This window comes from Erigeron canadensis, chromosome 1 (assembly GCF_010389155.1).
Source record: "Erigeron canadensis isolate Cc75 chromosome 1, C_canadensis_v1, whole genome shotgun sequence".
In the NCBI taxonomy this organism is placed as follows: domain Eukaryota; kingdom Viridiplantae; phylum Streptophyta; class Magnoliopsida; order Asterales; family Asteraceae; genus Erigeron; species Erigeron canadensis.
In genome coordinates, this window is record NC_057761.1 from 39774189 (window position 1) to 39789827 (window position 15639).

The 15639-nt window shown below is 34.8% G+C and overlaps 2 protein-coding genes across 2 annotated transcripts; one reads left to right on the forward strand and one right to left on the reverse strand.

Moving 5' to 3' along the window:
• The first annotated feature begins 5513 nt into the window (after positions 1–5513).
• Positions 5514–12384, forward strand: LOC122602195 (alpha-xylosidase 1-like). Its single transcript, XM_043774912.1, has 3 exons — positions 5514–5789; positions 6680–7344; positions 10321–12384. Exons 1-3 carry the CDS (start codon positions 5545–5547, stop codon positions 12189–12191), a joined length of 2781 nt encoding a protein of 926 aa, XP_043630847.1. The 5' UTR covers positions 5514–5544; the 3' UTR covers positions 12192–12384.
• A 1740-nt stretch (positions 12385–14124) lies between these two features.
• LOC122592161 lies at positions 14125–15436 on the reverse strand. Its single transcript, XM_043764367.1, has 4 exons — positions 15237–15436; positions 14903–15144; positions 14700–14801; positions 14125–14579 (listed from the first exon to the last, which is right to left on the reverse strand). Exons 1-4 carry the CDS (start codon positions 15434–15436, stop codon positions 14125–14127), a joined length of 999 nt encoding a protein of 332 aa, XP_043620302.1.
• Between the last annotated feature and the right edge of the window lie 203 nt (positions 15437–15639).

Below are 15639 nucleotides of genomic sequence, written 5' to 3' on the forward strand. Positions count from 1 at the left end.
ATTCAATGTGTGGGAACTCCATTTGGTAATGGTCCTAAAACTCGCTCGTTATATTTGGAAAAAAAAATAAAAAACAATTTTAAAGAATTAATTAAATATTACTTTTCCTCATACAAGAAATTAAATTAATTTGAACAAAGTAAAGTAGATTGGTTATAAAGTTTTGAAAAACATTAATCAAAAATGACACCACTTAATATGTGTAATTCTTAACAAAACTTATATATTACTCATGATGATTGATGACATATGTAATTGACTTGACCAATTTTCATCAAATGGTCTGGTCAAATGTTATGCAGGGTACCTCTTGAAAACGATTCGTTGATGGATACAATTAATGATTTGGATGTATCGAAAGTGAATGTAGTGGAAACTGATCGAACATAAGAGTGTGATGGTTGAGGTCCCGATGACTCCGATCGAGGGTTAAAGATAATAAGATATGACCAATTGGTAAATCGTTAACAATGTCATGGAAACGTGAATTATTTCAACATAACGTATCGTGTTAATTTCACTTATTTGGTTAAAAGATATATATACTAGACATATATACGTACAAATAGAAGGCGTTTGGCTCCACATGTGTAATTTGGTTCATGCATCATGATTGCAATCTCAGAAGCATAAAAGGACAAAGGAATAAATATGAAATCCGTAACAAGCCAAATCGTAAGGTCGTATCGAATCTGGGACTAAAACAAACTTAGAAAACGTACACTATGAGTCATGATTAGTTAATGTCGTCGGTGCAAAAAATTTTCTTACCTTAATGATTTTCATATAATCTAATCTAAACATAACATAATTTTAGTCCTAATGTCCTAAGACTAAGAGGAGCAAGGCTTCCTCATAAAGCCCCTCCTAGGAGTATCTTTTGACAAATGGCAATCCAGTCATCAAGGGGCTTTCTCCCATATTCACATGGAGCAAGGCTTCTTCATAATGCCCTTCAAATGGGGCGGGGTCACTGAACCAACAGATCTTTTGCTTCTTCAAATGGAGGCGTCGAATTCTTCAGGTCATGCGCTGTTTCTTGATCAATAATGCTCCTTGGGGCAATGTGCATGGCTTCTTTGGGCATTCTAGGGCTTCTTGTAGCAAAAAAAAGGGAAAAAGACGCCTTACTCCGTATAGCCTAACACCATAACTCTAATGTGGGGGGCTCCATGTACAATTGTCCCCAGATTGAAAGATGAGGAACAACCGATTTCATTGAATGATAACAACATGGATTAAGTTCCTCTAAAGTTAAGATGAACTTTATAGGTAAAGTTGATAGCTGTGGACCATTGGATTGAAATCAATAAACAATATTAAAAAATCATTTTTGAATCTTAACTTTTGATTTTTATTCAAATTCAAGGTCATCCTAACTTTACCTACAAAGTTATTACAACTTTAGAGGATCCCAATCTTAAAAGCATCGGCTATGAAAGGACGGGACACATAACCATCATGTTGAATCAGAATTATAACTTACACATTCTTGAACAGTGTGTTTTACTTACTAAATTTCTGATTAATGTGAAACAAAGATACAAAGAGTTTAAATAGCAAAGACTATGCTAAAAAATAGGACCGCTAGTAATCTCAAGTAAAATGGTGGAGCTTCTTGTTACTTACTTGTAAATTTTGTTTTTAATTTTTTCAGAGAAAAGTGAAAAAATTTCAGGTGTTTTAGAAAACTATGATTTGTGTTTCTTGTTATTTTATTTTTAAACAAACGTGAAAAACAAAAAAGTTTTTTTCCAATTAAATGTTACTTAGTCATTAAAAGGAAATTAAAACTTGTTATTGTTAGTTTGTTACTAGTTATCACATTCTTTTTCCTGGCATTTTTAAACGCTCTTTCTCATAAAAATATCCTTATGCAAAATGACTATTCTACCCTTAATAAATAATTAATCTCTCATTTATTTATTATGTTAAACCTATCCATTTAAAATACCTATAATGCCCTTAATTAAATAATTACAACATAAACTCATCAGCTTATAAAATAACTACACTACCACTTTTACATTAAATATTTTTACAAATAATAACCGCACCACCACCACTCGTCACGCCACTATAACTACCAACCGCCGCCGCCAACATCACAATGCCGCTACCACCATCATCGCCGTATTGTGTGGGTAAAATGCTAGTATACATATATATATATATGTGAAAATAAGCATTTCTTGGAACATGTATAAAAGTGTAGAAGGACAACGAATCAATTTAAGTCCGTATCCAGCCAAATCGTAATCCCGCATCGAATTTGGGATTAAGCAAACGTAAACATACCACTTGTCTCTTCATTAATGCTCCAATTTTCTATAATCTAATTGTCTTGAAAGTACAATTAAACACATAAATGAACCGGAAAACCCAAAAACCAGTCTGAACCGCGTGATTTGAAACCGAAAAAACTGAAACCCGAAAAACTCGAAAAAAAACCCCGATATGTAACGGTTCGGTTAAGGTTTTTAATATTCATTACCCGCGGTTAAACGAACCGAACAGAATTTTGATATATACCTACATATAATCATCTATAATCTATAATACTATATAAAAATTATACCTCATGTTGAAAAGTTAACATTTTTGGGGCATGCAAAATTATCATTTTACCCTTAATGAATTAATTTACACAATCATTCCACTATCTTCTAAAATAGATACACTATTCTTTTAAAACCAATTATCTTTATATCAACTACCTACACCACTTGACGCATCTGCCGCCACCAACGGTCGCCGTCGTCGTCACCATCCGTCGATGTCACCACGTCACTGTCATCGTCATCACCGCCGCATTGCGCGGGTACCATGCTCGTATATATGTATATTTACACATATATGTATTACACTATTAGATGAATACATCATTTAAAAATCTATTTAGCAAATTTTTAGTATTTGTTTTCTAAAATATTACTATTTTACTAACTTTTTTTCACAACCTATGATTAATTTTGGATATTCTAAATAACTTTCTTATATATATATATATTTTTTTAAGAAAAGTTGTTAACTTTGTTTAAGATATTTATCAAAAATATTAGCAATATCATATTAAATACATTTTAAGTAGTAAATCATGATACTCTTAAATAAAAATTTGCATTGCATAAATATAACGTTAAACAAAAGTAATTTAAAATTAGATGTAATGTATATTTATTTATAAAACAAAATATTAATGTAGTTAAATAACTATTATACATAGAAAAGATAATTAATGTAATGTAAATTGGCTATTACAATTGAAAACTTAAACTTTATATTAGCATAACTTTAATAAATGGTTAACCGAAAATAAAACCAAAATTAACTGATAGTTTCGGGTAACCGAAATTAACGGTTCAGAATTTTATAATTAATCGAACCGAACCAAAACCCGAAAAACGGTTCGAAATTTCTAACTAACCGAACCGAACCGTTTACGGCCCTAATACATTATCCAACCTCGATAGACTTTTCCTGCATTTGTTTATCGTGGAAGCAATGTGATGAAAACATATAACTGAATAAATAGATTTGCTCTATAAATGAATTGAACATTAGGGGAAAAAAACTTTTAAAGAAAGACATCATGTCTCTAAAACAACATTGGATCTCCATGATGATCTTTCCGTAAAATCTTTTATGCTGGCTAAATACTTTTACTTAATTTGGGCATATTTAAAGATCGAATATGCGTATATCAACTTTATAGGTGGGCTTAAGCCATGAATTAGTAATGAGTACTACTTCATCTATTGATGCATTGGTTATTATTGAATAGTTGATGAAAAGTGTTTTAGTAGAAATTTTGGTACGTTTTAACTAAACGAATGTACATAACATATTTATTGTTTATTCATCAGCAATGTGTTGGTTATATGCATTTGTAAAAAAGTTACATATACAAAACGTGAATGTTATACTCCCTAAAAAAAATAAAAATAAAATAAAATAATAAAAATAAAAGAAAAATTAGTCATGAGTTCATGACCTTATGCCGTTCAGGCTTTCAGAAAGGAAAAAGAATGAGTTTGACTTGTTACAGCCTTACAGGTCTTTTGATATATATTAAGATGATCCAACACGCTAGCACACGATACACTCAAAGAAAGCCCATACAAATTACAAAAAAACTATTGCCTGACTAAACAATTGAATTATATCGATTCGTGTTGACTTACTTAAAAGACTATGAGTTTAAATACGTAAAAAGAAATTGTGAAAAATGTAAATGGTGTGTTATTATAGCTAGGTGTCTTTTAAAAAGTTAATATTCATTTGATATATAAATTGTACAATAGATACATAAACATAATGTTAAAATTGATACTGTATAGAGAAATTTAGTCATGACCATGGGCCCAAATCGAAGAGCACATTGTGTGCTAGCACTACACACATTAGTCCATCACATTTCCACATACACGTACCCACACATGTTACGAATACTGATGTCGGTCTAAAATTACAATAGATTGATTGATATATATATAAATGAAAAGGGTAATCGATCCATTATCGATCACTTTTATGGCCAACGGATTAAAATTCACGTAACATACTGATTAAACGGATTATGATTAATTTGAACATTTGATCTTTGTTTTTATGTTGCCTGTCCTTCACTACTAAACTATATCGTGAGAGTTTAAATGATCAGTAACATTACAAAATGTTAGTAATAGGAAAACATATACTCATTGAGTTAGTTAAATAAAGAGCTTCCAGGGGCGTTTGAGATTGCTTATAGTTAAGTACATATAAGTTATTTATTATTTATTTAATAGGAATAATACTTTCTTATAATTAGATTAATTCATGTTTATCTTTTCAAACAAATAAGTAAGTTATTCAAACGCCTCTCTAATTTCGATTAATAGTTAGATCGATGTTTAGTATCAATTTAATTATTGAAACTACATATAACATATTCTCCTTATGTAGCCACCAGTCAACACATAGAAATAATGTTGAGATATTCACACTTTAATTGATACAAGCACCAAATTTACATGTTCAGAAACAACATATATATGATCATCACATGTAATTCGTGTGCATTGTTACTCATTGAATAATCGTTGTAGAATTTTACCAACTAATTCACCATTTTTATAATACAAATTCACCATTTTAGGACATGGCCAACAACATACAATTTCATACAATTCTCCCTTACAAATATTTAATATAGTCTAGGAAAAAGTAGCAATAGATGTAGCATTTATGACTTATTAATGTACGATAATGAAACACATCAAGTCTGAGCCAATATGGAAAATATGGTAGTTCGAAGTTAAAACCAGAAAGTAAATACAAAACCCAATTCGACCACTCCCTTCAATCTTACCACAATCAAAGCTTGTACTCATGTGTTACGTGGCTTAAAATGTGGGACCGAGTGTCACATGAATTTAGCATTTTACACACACACTCCACCATATAACCTTATCACTTCATTTCCCTCCATTTTGCCTATATATATTTTAGTTAGCCAAATCATTTAGTATCCACCACTAACCCAAACACCACCCACCCACAATGGTGTCTTTTAAAATGACACCCATTTTTCATTTTATGATAATATTAGTATTTTTATGTGTAACAAATGTGTCTTGTGCAAAATCTAGTACAACTCCGGTCGCACCACCCACCAAGATTGGCAATGGCTACCGCTTAGTGTCACTACAAGAGTCATCGGATGGTGGGCTCGTGGGTCACCTTGAGGTTAACCAGAAAAACAATGTTTATGGGCCTGATATCCCTCTCTTGCAGCTGTACATCAAGTAAGTTTATTTCATTCACTCGCCCACCTACTTACTTTACCTTTTCTTGTTTTGCTTTATTATACATTTTCAGTCCATGAACTGTTTAAGTATTTCATTTTAACCCCCCTTGCAAACCAAATCATTTGAACCTCACACCAACTGTTAAATGGAGTTTAACAACTTGATTTATACATTTACAAAAAATATATACATTACAGGAAAAAGCAAATTTGAGTGAAAGCATGTATATCTAGGGTACCCTGTCCACTATGTTTTTATGTGAGTATATACCTATATGGTGTCACAAAACTCATTTTAGAGAGTTTAGCAAAAGTGATAGCTTTATATCCTTTAAGGGTCAAGTAAATATAGTCAAAAAGTCGATTAGTTGAAAATCTTTGTTTATCAAACTAAATGTTTTTTACTTTTTATGTGTACCTTAAGTCAAATAGTTATCCAATATTATAGAAATATACCATAATTATGAGTCAAAGTAATCAAGCTGTAATAAGTTAAACCTTTAATTAAACTTTTAGACAAGGGAATATTTGATTCTAGTTCAATAATAACTATGAAAAATACACAAGCAAAAAAAACAAATATAACTTACACAACATCTATATCTATTAAAAAGAAACAAAAAGGTATATAGATAATTTAGTAATACCAGTTAAAGTATAGTATTTTATTAGACAAAAACTTATAGAGGTGTCATTGTGTCAACATCTAAATTGCCTTTTGATTATTTAATGTTGCAAGTATACAAGAATGTGGTTTGGACTTGAAATTAGAGCTAGATAATATAGAGTATAGAATGTTACTATTATCTAAAATAACAGGGGCCCCTTCGAAGATTAGTTTTTTATGCTAAACTTGATGTTTTCTGTTGGTGTTTTATATTTATTCAGGCATGAAACAGATGAACGTTTGAGAGTTCACATAAGCGATGCACAACAACAACGTTGGGAAGTGCCATACAACCTTTTACCAAGAGACCAGCCACCGCCGTTATCCCAGCCCATCCACGGGTCACCCCAAAACCCGATCACAGTGTCCGAATACTCAGCCGGGGAGCTAACATTCAGCTACATTTCCAACCCGTTCTCATTCGCCATAAAAAGAAAATCAAACGGCGATACACTTTTCAACTCAAATTACAATGCACTGGTCTTTAAAGACCAGTACTTGGAAATATCAACGCATTTACCAAAAAATGCGTCATTATATGGGCTGGGTGAAAACTCCCAGCCCCACGGGATAAAACTGTATCCAAATGACCCGTACACATTATGGACTACGGATCAATCCGCTATTAATCTAAATATGGATCTTTATGGGTCACACCCGGTTTATATGGACTTAAGAAATGATGGTGAAAAGGCTAATGCACATGGGGTTTTATTGTTAAATAGTAATGGAATGGATGTTTTTTACACCGGTCATTCTTTGACTTATAAAGTCATTGGGGGCATTTTTGACTTTTACTTCTTTTCGGGCCCAACACCGTTAGCAGTTGTGGATCAATATACCCAGCTTATTGGTCGGCCTGCTCCTATGCCATACTGGTCCCTTGGTTAGTACTTCGTTTATTACTGTTTTGCTCTTGTTTTTTTATAATTATATCAGGCTAATTATGTTGCGAAGCTAATGCATTGTGAAGTTGTACTCTAGTGTACAATGTGATAATGCGTTTGTGTTGGTTTTGGGTAACTTTCTTTGGGGTTTGTGGGTTGGTGATACCGAGTGTTTGTAACACATTTTTTTAGTAAAATATTTCTAAATTGTTTATGCAAAAAACTTGATGTTTTTACAAGATATATCAGTATCGAATCTAAAAAGGTTTAGAAACGATCACGTTATACCCTAATTAGATAGCGTGCAATCGTGCATATAAATACAAAAAAAAAGTCGTATTTCTAAATTATCTAAACAATGTTGATATGTCATTTTCTAGGGGTGCTATATATCATATTGTGATTGTGATTATCAGAACTTAATATTTTAATTGAAGCTATATCACTATGTTCTAGATGCTTAGGGTGGGGGGAGGGCTTCCTCACTCCTCCCCTCCCCTCCCTGATTTTTCTTCTCCTCCCCTCCCCGAAACCTAGGAGCACTTCACCACCTCTCCCCACCCCTCCCCACCCTTTTCTATTTAATTTCATTTCTATTTATTTTTAAAAGTAAAACATTTTATTTAATAAATTAAAACTATTACAAATATTAAATATAAAACAAACAACAAAATAAAACATCAAAGTACAATATTAGACGAAACGACAACACAATACATAAATAAACTAGCGATCGATGCCCGGGATGAATGTGCGATGAATATGGTCAATGAGATCCATCTTAAGATCCTCGTGAACGTTTGGGTTCTGTATCTCAAACAGTCGTTCATCCGATGGCTATGGTGCAACAGGGGGATCTGGAATGTAATTAGGACTTATAGCGTAGTCCTCGTCTTTTAAAATCATGTTGTGAAGAATACAACACGCATACATAATCTTACGGATGGGGGTTTCTTACATTTGTCTTGCCGGTTCTCTAAGTATTTTCCATTTTTTTTTTATAATACCAAAAGCTCGCTCCACATCCTTCCTTGCAGCCTCCTGTGCCTTAGCAAATCGAATCCTTTTCTCACCGGTTGGATGGGAAATCGTTTTCACAAACATCGCATATCTTGGGTAGATACCATCCACGAGAAAATACGGGTACTGATATTCGGTTCCATTTACAGTGAATGGAACCAACGGTGCTGTGCCGTCTTCAAAAGGATTGAACAAAGGAGATTGGTTCAACACATTAATGTCGTTGTTTGAACCGGCAACACCAAAGTATGCGTGCCAAATCCAACAATCCTGTGATGCAACTGCTTCAAGCGATATTGTTGGCCCGTGATGATCACCTCACGTGTACTGGCCACGCCAAGCTACTGGACAATTATCCCAACCCCAGTGTGTACAATCAAGACTCCCTATAAACACATTTATTAGACCGAAAATATTAAGTAAGCTACGTAATATATATATATATATACATTATTAACTAAACTACGTAAAATATATATATATATACACATTATTAACTAAACTACGTAATATATATATATATACATTATTAACTAAACTACGTAAAATATATATATATATACATTATTAACTAAACTACGTAATATATATATATATATATACATTATTAACTAAACTACGTAAAATATATATACATATATACATTAAGTAAATATATATTAAGTAAAGATATACCTAACATGCCGGGGAAACCATGATAAGACGCATGATGATCAAGAATGCGTTGCGTATCAGTACGCGTTGGCCTACGCAAATATTCATGCCGATACAACTTAATGACTCCATCACAAAAAGCATTAAGGGTGTCACGTGACGATCTTTCCGACATATTTAGGTAATCATCTAAACTGTCGGGATTACTACCGTATCCTAACTGGCGAACTGCAGATGTGCATCTCTGTAAAGCCGAAAACCCCCATTTAACACGAGCGTCGATCTTCCTTTGAAAAAAACTAAAATTGTTTTCCAAATCTGAAGCTATCTTCACAAACAACCGTCTACTCATACGAAACCTTTGTCTAAAAAAGTCTCATTAAATTTCGGTTCCTCGGCAAAATAATCTCGAAAAAGACGGTTGTGAGACTCACTGCGATCGTCGCGTCTTGTATACGTTCTTGAAGAGGAGGCAGTATCACGGACATCTTGTTGAATCGCATAATGCGCCATTGTGAATAGATTAATATACCGTTCCGTCTCGTCAGATGAACTCGAGTCCGATTGGAAATTTGGGGGTGTTGGGCCGTGATTGTCAAGAAATAAAGGATTGTTGAAGAAAGGGTTCATAATTCCGAAAATATAGATATATGTGTGTGTTATTTGTGTCTTATTTGTGTGTGTGATTTGTGTGTTGAAAGAAAAAAAAAAAAAAAGAAACAGAAGTGCAGAATGGAGAAACAAGGAAGAAAGAAAGAAGGAAAGAAGAAGAAAGAGAGAGAGAGACGTTGCAAACGTGGGCCCCTCTTTTTTTCTTTTTTTTTTGTAACGGTCAACTTTTTTGACACGCAAACCAGCACCACTGTGCCCAGTCCCCTCCCCACCCAACCGGTACCGGAGGGTCAGGGCGGTGTGCCATCCGGTACCGGTCCGGTGCCTCAACCACTCCGTCTACCCTTATGTTAAGGAGAAGACATGGTCATATTATAGCTTTTCTATAGAAGTTATTCAGCAAAAAATCATTGTTAATTGTGCTTATTTTAGAAATATCTTTTTTGGCTACATATGTGTCCCTATTAAGCTTTTATGATTGCACCCACTAGAAAAAGTTAACATATCTTTTTTAATTATTTTACCAACCTTTTGGTCTTTGTGGTCCTTGGGGTGCCCTTAATATGATCTTGGTCATGCATTTATTTTAATACGCAAAGTTATTAGTATTATTATTGTTAATAGTTTTATGCCATTGATTTACTATGAAAATATGGTGTAAATTGAATAATATTGCCCGTTTTGTACAGGATTTCATCAATGTAGATGGGGGTACCACAATCTTTCTGTGGTCGAAGACGTAGTCGAGAATTACAACAAGGCCAACATCCCTCTAGACGTTATTTGGAACGATGACGATCACATGGATGGTCACAAGGATTTCACTCTCAACCCGACTGCTTACCCTCAGCCCAAACTGTTTGATTTTTTGAAGAGGATACACGCCCGTGGTATGAAGTACATTGTCTTAATAGACCCTGGAATCGGCGTAAATTCAACTTACGGGGTTTACCAACGAGCCATTGCTAAAGATGTTTTCATAAAATATGAGGGCAAGCCTTATTTAGCCCAGGTATGGCCCGGGGCTGTTAACTTCCCTGATTTCCTTAACCCTGCCACTGTTGATTGGTGGGGTGATGAAATCCGGAGGTTTCATGAAATGGTCCCTGTTGACGGGCTATGGATTGATATGAATGAGGCTTCAAATTTTTGTTCGGGCTTGTGCACACTCCCTAAAGGGCAATGCCCAACTGGAACTGGTCCGGGTTGGATATGTTGTTTGGATTGCAAGAATATAACCAGCACAAAATGGGATGATCCGCCGTATAAGATAAATGCATCTGGTACACAGGTTCCTATTGGGTACAAGACTATAGCTACAAGTGCGGTTCATTATAATGGTGTTAAAGAGTATGATGCTCACAGTATGTATGGGTTTTCTCATGCTATTGCAACTCATAAGGCCCTTGAAGCACTTGAAGGGAAACGCCCATTTATTTTGTCGCGGTCCACTTTTGTTGGGTCGGGTCATTACACGGCTCATTGGACCGGTGACAACCAAGGAACATGGAATGATATCAAGTACTCAATATACACAATGTTGAATTTTGGTATTTTTGGGATTCCAATGGTCGGGTCAGATATATGCGGGTTTTACCCACAACCAACAGAAGAACTCTGCAATCGTTGGATTGAATTGGGTGCATTTTACCCGTTTTCAAGAGACCATGCAAATTACTATTCTCCAAGGCAAGAGCTTTATCAATGGGAAACAGTAGCAACATCAGCTCGTAATGCTTTAGGTATGCGGTATAAGCTACTACCTTACTTGTACACTTTGATGTATGAGGCACACACCACGGGTGCACCTATCGCACGACCTCTCTTTTTCTCGTTCTCAAACATCCCAGAATTGTACGGGTTAAGCACACAGTTTTTGCTAGGTGACAGTCTAATGGTGTCACCAGTTCTTGATCAGGGTCGAACAAATGTGTCAGCCGTGTTTCCTCCTGGAACATGGTACAGTCTGTTTGACCCGAGTCACGCAATCATTTCAAAAGGAACCCAAACGTTCGTCCTAGATGCCCCATTACACGTGATAAACGTCCATTTATATCAAAACACCATTTTACCAATGCAAAGGGGAGGTATGATATCAAAAGAAGCAAGAATGACCCCATTCACCCTCATAGTAACCTTCCCAGTTGGGGCAACAGATGCACAAGCAACAGGAAAGTTGTACCTCGATAACGACGAGCTTCCTGAAATGAAACTCGGGAATGGTCAGTCAACTTACGTTGACTTTACCGCGACTACTTCCAAACAAATGGTAAAAGTGTGGTCAAATGTTCAAGAGAGTAAGTTTGCACTTCAGCAGGGTTTGTTTATAGAGAAAATTACTGTATTGGGCTCGGACGGAGTTGGGGGACAGTTTTCAGTTGAGGTCGAGGGTGAGTCAGACGTTTTGGATGCATCGAAAGTTGAGTTGGTTGAGACCGAGCACAAGTTTGATGTGCTGCAAGCAGGTGACAGTAAGAAAAGTGTGATGGTGGAAGTTGGAGGATTGAGTATACCAATTGGGAAAAGATTTACAATGTCATGGAGAATGGGAGTTAGTTAATTGTTAGGGTTTGTTTTGAAATTTCTCATTTCATTTGGACCTTTTTAGTCTTTTAGAGTGTTGTTGTTGGCGAATTTGACTGAAAGTGAGGAGCCAAAATGAAAGTGCTTTCTCCTTTTGGAATTTGGTGGAATTAATCCGTTTTTTACTTCTTTTTTAGAATATTAAAAAATGCACAAGTATTGTTTCACTATGGATGATTATTAGCATTTGTGCATGCTTAGCAATTAGTATTTAGCTAATAGCCTAGTCTTATTATTTAATTCTAATCTGATATCAACTCAATGAAACTGGACTACGAGATATATAAAAAAAAAAAAAATAGTTTAACAAAATTTAAATGACTTAAACAGAAACAAAAAAATGAGTTTTTAAATTAGATGTATGTCGCTTAATTAATAATCAAGGTATTAGCATGATTATATTTGAATTGTTTTTTCCCTGGTTGCTTTCAAGATATTATCTTATGAAACCACTATCCCCGTGAAAGTGATTTTGGAATTCATAAATGAATTGAAGGCAAATCAATTTTAATAAAATAAGAAAAATAAACATTACCTAATTTCCAAATAGAACAAAAGTTGAAGTTGTACTTATTCAAGATAAAATGGGTCAACCCAACGTGTCCCAAAATGCTCCCTGGAATTAAGAACCACTAATCCAAATAAAAGCCATATAACCTCGCTTTCACTTTCAATCAAAATCCCCAATAATTACGGGAAGGAATTTGTTCAAAATATCCAACCTGTGCTGATGTAACATTATATGACATGTGATCAAAAATAAAAACAAGACAAATTTAAAAAAAAAAATTTTAAAAAAGATATTCACACAAGAAAATAAACAAGATTTTAAATATACAAACGTTGATTATAAAGTTAATTAATTAATTCTGCAAAGACTTTGAATCCAATGGGCTTTTAGTTGGGCTGGCTTGAATTTTTGCACCTAATAGGAATATAGGATGCTCACAAAGCTGCTTGGTGGAATGAGGCTGAAGTGCTGAACCGTAACATCAACTGGAAGAATGCATAATATAAAGAATGCGGTTAGAGTTGATGAACTTTGCAAATTCTTTTTCTAATTAAGTTCTCAGTTTTAATTTCATGAAAACTTGAAGAAGCATAAGTATAATTGTCCCGAGGAACAATTTATTTTTTGGGTAATAGGATACACCGATAACTTTTATATGATAACAATCGAACACTTTCGTACAAGCAGTATGGTTGACTACCATGCTAATTCAGTAGTAATTCATATACAACTCCATTTTGCCAATACAACTAGTCTACCTATAAGGCTAATTGTGAAAAGAACAATAGTAGACAGCAATAAATATCTTCATGAGTACATCCGCATTTACATGTAAAACTAATTGATAGATACCATATCGTCATAAACACAAAATGGCAAAATAAATATTGTGTACGTGTTTCTCAAAACATGTATCCCGCAAATAGGAAAACGGTACAAAAAACTTTAGTAGTGGAGACCTCTAATAGCTTGATGGAACAAAAGATCGTTGGAGAGAGTCGAGACTCGTTGGTATGTGATAAAGGATGCAAGACTGAAAAGATTATCAGGTCACTCTTTATAGGAAGTATTTCTTCCCTACTTCTTTCCCACTTCTTCCACTATTCATTAGTTTTCTCTCTCCAACAACACCCCCTCTTTGTAATCCCCACTTCTTCCACTATTCATTTTATTATTTTATTATTCCATTTTTCTTTTTCACAAAATTAATAAAACACATTTTATTAATAAAACAAACACATTACATTTATTATAAAAATAAACATTACACTAAAAAACAGAAAGTAAATAAATAATGAAAAACGACATTATTCGGAAATTAAAAACTAGACATCAACATTGACGGCCATGTTCCGGGAGGTTCCAAACATGTTCAATCAGAGCATTGCGAAGTTGATGGTTAGCCCCTTCTATCGCACAACTCCTTATACATACGAATCTGCGTTGAACACCTTTCAGTCCACGTACGGGTTGGGAGTGTAGTATTAGCTATCAACTCTTCTTCAAACTCTGTAATTGCACGCCCGTTATCTTCAACGATCATGTTGTGCAGAATCACACAACATAACATGATCCGTTTTATCTTGTTGGGACTGTATGGTCGCGCATATTGTTCAATAATCTGCCAACGACCTTGAAGAACTCCAAATGCTCGCTCGACATCTTTTCTTGCAGCTTCTTGGTATCTTTTGAACTTGGAGGTTTTCGGGTCCATCGGGCACTTGAATGACTTAACAAGAGTAGCCCATTCTGGATAAATACCATCTGCTAGGTAATATCCCTTTTGAAACTGCCCCTCATTAACCGAAATCTCTACTTTAGGAGCCTTGTCTTGAAGCAAATTGTCGAACAAATCTGACTCGTTGAGGTCGTTGATGTCGTTGTTTGAACCAGCATGGCCAAAATAGGCATGTCAGCTCTACAAATCATATGAAGCAACCGCTTCAAGCATGATTGTTGAATGTCCCTTGTCACCTCGGGTGTACTCCCCTTGCCATGCCACTGGACAGTTCCTCCAACCCCAATGCATGCAATCTATGCTACCAAGCATACCCGGAAATCCATGAACCTCGATATCTAATGTTTAGCAGTCAATCGCTCAATATCTGTTTCTGTTGGCCTTCTCAAATACTCATCACGATAGAGGTGTATAACACACTTGCAAAAAGCATTTAAACACTGGTAGCCCGTATCTTGAGCCATTTGCAAGTACTCATCTAAAGCATCAGCCTTAAAGCTATACGCTAACTGGCGTATGGCAGAAGTACATTTCTGGAAAATGTTGAAACTGGGACGACCACTAGCATCTGTCGCGCTTTTGTGGAAGAACTGAAAGTGTTTCGGTAGCGGTTTAATGCTTTCAAAGGAGTTTATGTCTCGCACTATGCGCAGAAACATTTCATTTCGCATTCGAAACCTTCTACGAAACATGTCAGGTGGGTAGGTTGGTTCTGGAGCAAAGTAATGATCGTATAAAAGCTTTGCGGCAGCCACGTGATCTCGCCGGATCACCCTTCTAGTAAACTTGGGTCTTGAAGAACTTGACGCTTCTTAGCTTTGGTTTTCTTCTTCGTCAAAGATAACGTTAGACAAGCGCCTATGGCTTGGGGATTGAAAACAACATTCATTTGTGTAACAACATTATTGATTACTTCATAATCATTTGATTCGTAATCGTCACTAGAGGATGATGATGATGATGAACTGGACATTTTTAGTAGTGGTGTGATTGAACTACTTTAAAAGTAATGGGTATGTTTAGATTGTTGTATTTTGAAATGGTAGTGTAATGGGGTATAAATAGGAGGTTAAAAATTTTTTTAAAAAAAAAACTAAAAAACAAGAAAGTAGCCGTTGGTATGGATTTTGAATTCAAAATTCGTTTTTTTTTATTTACTAATGGCTCCTCAGAAAA